Source organism: Octodon degus, unplaced genomic scaffold (assembly GCF_000260255.1).
Source record: "Octodon degus isolate 3935 unplaced genomic scaffold, OctDeg1.0 scaffold00018, whole genome shotgun sequence".
Classification (NCBI taxonomy): Eukaryota; Metazoa; Chordata; class Mammalia; order Rodentia; family Octodontidae; genus Octodon; species Octodon degus.
In genome coordinates this window covers 21,737,597-21,745,819 of record NW_004524594.1, presented here as the reverse complement: position 1 = coordinate 21,745,819, position 8,223 = coordinate 21,737,597, and the positions used below count along the sequence as shown (strand labels likewise).

Here is an 8,223-nt window from a genome sequence, read left to right as displayed (position 1 = left end):
TTACCTATTATCTATAATAGTGAAGCAACTACTTCCTGCTCTGGGTAAGACCAAAGCACTTTCCACAAGATGGGTGAAGCAACATATCCTGGGTACAGAGAAGCTATTTTTCAAGTAATTCAGGTATTAGCAGGGGTTTGGTCCAAGACTTCTGGTGGATGGGCTCCTGGTTTCATGAGTCCTAGCAGACTGACAAGTACGATAAGTATGGTATCTGCCTACCACACGGTTAGAAAACAGGAAAGTCAGTAACACATTCAAGATGTGTAAAATGTAAAAGACTACATTTCATTTGTCTTTTTCATCTGTTCTGGCCTACGAACTATGCTCAACCTACCTAATCTGTGATTATGACTTAAAGAACAATACGAACCTTTTTTAAAATGAGGTTTTTATACATCATTATACAAATATGTACAAGCAATTTTGAAGGCCGAAGAAGTCACTCCAAATATGGAGGCTTTGAGGCTCTGTACATATTAGGGTTTTTTGTTTTCCAGATACTGTCTTGCTATGTAGTTCAGGCTGGTCCTACACTCACCATGTAGCCCAGGCTGGCCTTGAACTAGCAACAATCTTCCTGCCTCAGCTTCCCAAGTGTTAGGATTACAGATGTGTGCCACCACACCTGACTGTATTGGGTTTCAACCAGTAATTAAACCCGAGGTAACAACATTTGGAAGCTTGGCCTTAGCATCATATAGAGGGCAGGTGGAGGAAGGTGATTTTGGCCAAGTGTGAAAGCTTCACACACTCCTAAATTAAGGAAAATAACATCGAGAGGATATGATTAGAAACTTCTAAAATTCTACTAACCCTGGGTTTCTCAGCTTAGTGCAGCTGCTGACAATCTCAGGGTGCCTTGTCATCTTGTCAGAGTCTGATAGAGAAGGATGACCCACAGGAGCAGCCTTGTTATGCTTGAGGATTGTTCAACACCTGGAACTGAGCTTCGGATCAGCTCTCGGCTGAAGTCCACCTGGGCCCCTTTCACGAAGGCCAGGCTATCAGAGTCAACCACCACTCTCACCCCACCCTGTTCAAATACCCTGTCGTCCGGGTGGATAACGGTATCCAGGGAAAATTTGTATTGGAACCCGGAGCATCCACCTCCCTCCACCTGAAGCCGGAGGAACTCTGACCCTTCGGTGATTTCCAGAAGCCTCTGGAAGCAGCTGTCCATGAGGCAGATCTGCCCTTCGCCAGCCTCGGGGCTGGAGGGGGGCGGCCGTCATCTTGCCCCACAAACCCCACCCCATGCAGCTCCCTAGGCTGGTTTGGAATTTGTGGCAATCCTTCTGAGTACTAGGATTATAAGAGTGCACCATCATTTCTGGCTTTCAGCCTGGCTTTAAACTCCAAGGCTCAAGCAATCCTCATGCCTGAGCCTCCCAAATAGCTGAAACTGTAGGTACACAGCACATGCCTTGGCTACATAAATTTTTGGTGGGATTGAACTCAGGCCCTTGCACTTGCCAGGCAAGCGCTTATTCTACTGAGCTATCTCCCCGGTGGTAAATTTTCTTTTTAATGAGATACTTGAAGCTAAATGTAGCAGTACATGCCCACAGTCCCAGCACTCTGGGAGGCTCAGCCAGGAGGATCACAAACTTTGAGTCCTGCCCAGGCAACTTAACAATTTAGCAAGACCCTGTCTCAAAATAATAAAAAATAAAAAGAGCTGAGGATGTAGCTCAGTGTGAAGGCCGCAGGGGCAATGCCCAGTCCCATCAAAATAAAACAAAACTTGGTATTACCATCTAAATGAAAAACCAGTTCTAACCATAAGAGGAAGATCATTATAAAAAGAAATCAATACTCCTAAAAATGGGGATTGGGTATAAGCTCTGCTAGAGACTGACCTCAGAGGCCTGGGCCCTGAGGCCTACTATTTGTCTCTGTCAAAGTAGGAGAAGATATTAGTAAGATGTTAAAGACTTGTTGACAATGACAAGAGATTTTTCTCCTTGATATCTTTCCACAGCAACCACTGTAGGAAAGAGGGCTGGCCAAAGAGCTCAGTGGACTATAGCACCAGGAACCCATGTGACTGGGCATGGTGGCACTTGCCTGTAATCCCAGCTCTTGAGAGGATTGCCCTCCCTGTCAGTGATTCCATGTAACCTAAGGGCTTCTTATAGTTCCTTGTGCTTGGAGATAGAATCCAGGGTAGTTGTTATTTATTTATTTTTTAAAATGTATTTAGTACAGGGTCTATAGGGTCTCACTGCACAGATCAGACTCAAAGTGATCTTCCTTTTTTTGGGGTTTTTTTTTTTGGTGGTACCAGGGATCGAACTCAGGACCTTGCACTTGCCAGGCAAACCCTTATTCCACTGAACTGTCTCCCTGGCCCCAATCCTGTTTTCAGCCTCCCAAGCACTATGGTTACAGATATGCTCCACCATGTCCAGTCTCAATTGAACCCCAGTTCCTATCCCTGCCTAAGTAGGTGCTTTAATCCATTGAGCTATCTGGCTGACCCTAGGGTAGGTTTTGGTTCCTGATGTTGGGAAACTGCCAGCTCCTTTTTATGCCCTCCCCTCCAGATTTTGTGTTTATTTTCTGTTTGACTATTCTGTGTTTTTTGTTTTTTGTTTTAATGTATTTAGTATAGGGTCTCACTGCACAGGTTGGACTCATAGTAATACTCCTGTTTATAGCCTCCCATGTTCTGGGTTTACAGGCATGTGCCACCATGCCTAGTCTCAATTGCCCTCTCAGCATGCCTTGGGGGGGTGGGGCCAGTGTATTTTGTATTTTATAGAAGGAGGTTTTTTGTTTGGCTATTTCAGGCTGCCTTAAGGGTGAGTCTGGCACAGCTTCTGGAGCTGGGAATCAAATCACAGTCCTATGCGCCTGACTGCTTTTTTTTGAAACTGGGAATTGAACTCAGGCCCTTGCGCTTGCCAGGGAGGTACTTATTCCACTGAGCCATCTCCCTAGCCACAGACGGTGCTTTAAACAACTGAGCTATCCAGCAAAGCCCCTCCGCCTTTTTTTTTTTTTTTTTTTTCCTATTAGGTCTACAGAGTCTACAGGGTCTCACTGCGTAGATCGGACTCGGAGTGATCCTTCTGTTTACAGCCTCCCATGTGCTGGGATTACAGGCACCACCACACCCAGTCTCAATGGACATCTCAGCGCTGCCCCGGGGGCAGGGTCGAACTCCCAACCCCTGCTTCTGCCTAAAAAGGCACTTTAATCCATTGAGCTATATGGCTGGCCCTGTATTTTATAATGATATGAAATTTTTGATCTTCTGACACAAAGCCAGTGTACATGTATTGTCAGTTGAACATCCCTATAATCTGCAAATTCAGACTCCATTTTGCTCCAAATCTGAAATTTTGAGTGGAACTCATGTAAGATTTTGGATTTTCAGATTAGAGCTATTCAACCAGTAAAGTGTATGCAAAAATTAAAACAAGCAAACAAACAAAAAACCCACACACACTTTGAAATCAAACACTTTTTTTTTTTTTTGGCAGAACCAGGGATTGAACTCAGACCCTTATGCTTGCCAGGCAAGTGCTTTTTCTACTGAGCTATCTCCCTGGCCGCAATCACAAACTCTGGTCCCAAGCATTTCAGATAAGCCATATTCAACGTGTACATGTTTCTTAATTCATGTAACCGATTTTTTTTCCTTTAACTTCTGACAGCTTCTGACAGCTTTATCCCATTTCTCCTGGAAGTTGGAGAGGGGTTTCTGATTCTTTGTACAATTAGATGTTTGTAGTCAGGATATTACTGACCTATTGCTTCAAATTAAATGATTCCAATGTTAGGAGTATAAGATAACAAACATTCATTATCTCAGTTTTTATGGGACAAGAATCTGGATGCCTCTGGCTTAGGGTCTCATGGGGCACAGTCATTTCAGTGCCCAATAAGAGGAGAATTCACTTCCCAGCTTGCTCATGTTGCTGTTGGCAGGCCTGGGGTTCTCCCTGGCTGTTGGCCAGACATCAGTTCTATGCCACGTGGGCCTCTCCCTAGGGCAGCTTACCACATGGCAGCTGGTTTCTCTCAAAGCATTTGAGTGAGAGAGTGAGAGGGTGTTCCAGACCGAAGCCTCATTCTTCCTGTAACCTAATCTGGGAAATGCTCTTTGCTGCTGCCTACCCTCAAGGGAGGTAAATCACACGAAATGTGAATATGGGAGGTGTGCCTGCAGGCTGTCTGCCTTGGGAACTTTGAGAAGTGCTGGACAGGAACTGCACAGAAGAAAAGGAATGAGTAGGGGTGGAAGACGCAGCACAGGGACCTGGCCAGGCAAAGCCCTTGACATGTGATATGCTGCATTTCTGAAGGGCAAGAACTACCTCATGCCATGTCTTCTTGAAAGGCCCAGAGTCAGCAGTCGTATTGAGCCCAAGGCCTTAGATGTAGACAGAAAGAAGTGAGTGAGAAGTGTATGGCCAACACCACAGTGATGTCTGGCCAGTTTCTTCAGGGTTTTCAGTACATGGTATTGCCCAAATGGAACCTAATTTAGTATGGGAATTTACGTTCAAGCCTGATTCTCTTGCGTATCTCCTGATGGTCTGTCTCTAAACGTCCTTCTCTTCTCTCGGTACCTCCCTCCAGTCCTTCCTCAGATGTTACTAGGGGGATTGCTCTGAAGCACAGAGGAACCATGCCTTTCCTTTCCTGCAACCCTTTTGGGTCCCCTAGTGCCTGAGGGGACAGGCTGGGCCTCTGAGTGCAAGTGTGATATTGAAGGCCTCCCTGCCTGAAAGGCTGTTTCTCTGTGATCCCATGAAGAATCAGTACCTTCTGCCACCATCCCCAGCCTGTTCCCCAGCTCGCTCCCCAGCTCAGCCCAGCCAAAGACACACTCCTCCAGTTTCCATCTTTCTACCACTGAAGTCCCCCAACACAGGGCCAGCCACATAAAGAAAGTGCTGCTAGGTGCCAGCAGCAGATGTCCATCTAGATAAATAAAGTAGATCCTCTTCTCTTTGTAGCTGTTAGCCCCGCCACACACCGATATGTTGTTATCTAGCAGCAAGGGCATGTGGATCAGCCCATACTGAGGTGCCTGCTTCTGCCTGCCTAAGTGTCACGTTGGGCAGATTTATTCGCCCAAAGGTAATATCTGTGGCTCATCAGTAAGGTCTTGTCACCTAAAACTCATCAACCATTGTCATCATCCTATTTCATAAGCACATCTGTTCCACATCTGAGGCACTGGAGAGTTGGGCCTCTATATATTCCTGCAGATATCTGGCAGGAGGTGCTAAGTAGATATGTTGTGACACTTTGTAAAAGAAGATGGGGAGAGCCAGTTTCTGGGGTTAGGATAGGTCCTTTGTCCCCTTGTGTTTCTTTGTTCCTTTATTCCTGGGGTCAAGGAAGTGGTGCTGGCTGTTGGAATGATCAGGGAAGCCAAGCACGGCCGAGTGAAGCCTGAAGAGTTGAAGACTGCCAAGGAGCCACCAGGAGGCTGGGGGATCAGGCTTAGAAAGACTCAAGAATGTGGCCAAGTGGAGGCCAGAAATAGGGCCAGCAACAGGCTTGCAAGGGAAGGTTGGCTTTTTCCAGTACTCTGGCATTCTGCTCAGGAATTTACAAGGGAAGAGTGTCCAATGGCTGTCTGTGATCCAATCAGACTACAGCCATAGGAGGAAGTTGGTGGTTTAAGGAGGTAAGAAGAGGAATCTGCTACTAAGAAGCCAGATAAGAGCAGCTTGGCCTCATGTGATCTTTCTCTTTTTCCCTGGGTCTCATTCCAGCACCGTGGAGACCTGGGCAATGTCCATGCTGATGCTGATGGCCGAGCTGTGTTCCGGATAGAGGATGAGCAGCTGAAGGTGAGGTGAAAAGGTGGGGGCCTTTCCCAACAGGACAGCGGGCTGAGGGTTGTTGTCTGCCCTCCAAGGTATGGGATGTGATTGGCCGCAGCCTGGTTATTGATGAGGGAGAAGATGACCTGGGTCGGGGAGGCCATCCCTTATCCAAGATCACAGGGAATTCTGGGGAGAGGTGAGTGTTACCAGCCAGCAGGAAGCTGTGCTCTACCAGTGGTACATGGGGAAGCCTGGGGGGAACCAGGTGAGGACCTACTCTGACTCCACATCCTTCTGTAGGTTGGCCTGTGGCATCATCGCACGCTCTGCTGGCCTATTCCAGAACCCCAAACAGATCTGCTCCTGTGATGGTCTCACCATCTGGGAAGAGCGAGGCCGGCCCATTGCTGGTGAGGGCCGGAAGAATTTGGGCCAGCCGCCTGCCCATCTCTGAGCCGAGTCTCATCAAAAATCTGTTCTTCCAGCTGAGTGCCTTCTTCCTCCTTGCTTTCCCAGGCCTACAAGGATTAGGTTCAGGGAGTACAGGAGTGGTTGTGATGATAACTTGGCAAACTAAACTTTTATTTTCATATGGAACTTTGTGTTGTGTCTATGTCTCCATGTCTCTTAATGGGTTGGTGAACATATGGAGTCTCTGCCTCTGTTCTGTTCAGCAGCCCCTAATCTACACATTTCCCAAGGGACCCTCTTTTTCCTTGATGTCATAATGTAGAGTCAGCAGCAATACTTCTGTGTATGGCCCTCGCCTTCCCTCATTGTGTCTCATTGGAACCAAATGGATCCCAACCCATGCTGAGCTCTGCTTCCCCTCAAGAAATCAGAGTGGACCCAACTTTACTTTCTGTGGTTGAATCTAAACTGTAGGGATATGGGAACTTTACTTTCTCTTGTCTCATCATCTGATTATTAGAAAAAGCCAGTCTTCAGAGGAGAAAGAATGAGACAGATGCCCTGAGAGAACCTGTAAGTTGGTAGGTAAGCCAGGCATAGTGGTGTGCACCTATAATCCCAGCACTCAAGAAGCTGAGGCAAGAGGATTATTGTGTGTTCTAGGTCAGGGTGGGCTATATAGTGAGTTTAAGGCCAGCCTGAACTATAGAATGAGACCCTGTCTCACTCTTTTTTTTTTTTTTTGGTGCCAGGGATTGAACTTGGGACCTTGTGCTTGCCAGGAAGGCACTTAAGCCACTGAGCTATCTCCCTGGCCTGAGCTATCTCAAAACAAACAAACAAACATGCAAAAGTTTCTGGAGAATTTCAGCTTCCCTGGGGTCCCCTGTCTGGGTCCTTCCTGAGACCAGTTGCCTTTTGCCCTGGAATTTAAGAAACAAGCCGGTGTCTCTCTAATTTATGCCCTCCCACACCCCAATCTGGTTTGAATTGAATTATTTTAAGTGAAAGACTAACTCTCAATTAATAAGTGCTTGGCACAGAGCCTGGCACATCATTAAAGGAGTAGGGGCTGTGGTTCTGAGATTGTACAGGGCTCCTAGAGGCAGTCCCAGAAAAGCACTCTTTGCAGCCAGCTGCTTCTAATCAGGGAATAGCATACCACTATGTCCCCCACTCCACTGGACCACATCAGACATGCCCATTGTTGACAAAGCTGATTTTACAACAGGCGAGCTGTCAGACTATGACTGCTCCTATGCCGCCTGCCTGGGACAAGGCCTTGGCTTTGAGGCTCTTGGCTCTTTTCCCATGCCCCAGGCCACCACACCTGACTTCATTCCCATTTTTTAGGATCCTCCTGGTCTTTCCTGCTCTCTTCTCTCTGGTATCCTTTCCATGCTTAGTTTTTTTGTTTTTGTTTTTGTTTTTTAAAGTCATTTATTTATCTACTTAGTATAGGGTCTTGCTATGCAGCTTGGACTCATAGTGATCCTCCTATCTTAGCTTCCCCAGGGCTGGGATTACAGGTGTGTGCCACCATGCGGGTTCTGGGGCTGGCCTGGCATGCAGTACTGGAGATTGAACCCGGGTCCTTGTGCTTGCAGTCAGGCTTTTGTGCCACTGAACTACATCCCCAGCCCTAGCTATGAAGATTTATGAAAAGCCTTCTGTTTTCCCAAGAAGGAGGCCTTACCCTGGGCTGAATCCTCGCTGAGGGATGCAGTCAGAGTTCATTTTAAGAGCAGTGACAGATCCTTTGCCCAAGGCATACTGGCTACTCTGGGTCCTGAAAAGATGTGGGACTGTTCCAGAAGAGCCTGTGTAAAGCTGACTTGTGAAAACACTTTTTCTCCTTTCTTCTTTCCTTAATCTTTCCCTTTCTCAAAATGTGTCCCTTGTGGTCCCTGGGCCACAGCACAAACATTTCCTGGAAGCTTAGTTGAAATGTGAATTCTGGCACTTCAGACCAACTGAATCAGAAACTGTGGGTTAAGCCAGGCATGGTGGTGTACCC

The 8,223-nt window shown here is 47.0% G+C and overlaps 1 protein-coding gene across 1 annotated transcript in view; it reads left to right on the top strand.

Moving 5' to 3' along the window:
• Window positions 1–6,392, top strand: part of Ccs (copper chaperone for superoxide dismutase) — a 17,666-nt gene extending 11,274 nt beyond the window's left edge. The window contains exons 6-8 of the mRNA XM_004627185.2: window positions 5,742–5,819; window positions 5,888–5,991; window positions 6,096–6,392. Of these exons, the coding sequence (XP_004627242.1) occupies window positions 5,742–5,819; window positions 5,888–5,991; window positions 6,096–6,249 (336 nt within the window). The 3' untranslated portion in view covers window positions 6,250–6,392. The remainder of the gene's footprint in view (window positions 1–5,741; window positions 5,820–5,887; window positions 5,992–6,095) is intronic.
• Window positions 6,393–8,223: the final 1,831 nt, after the last annotated feature.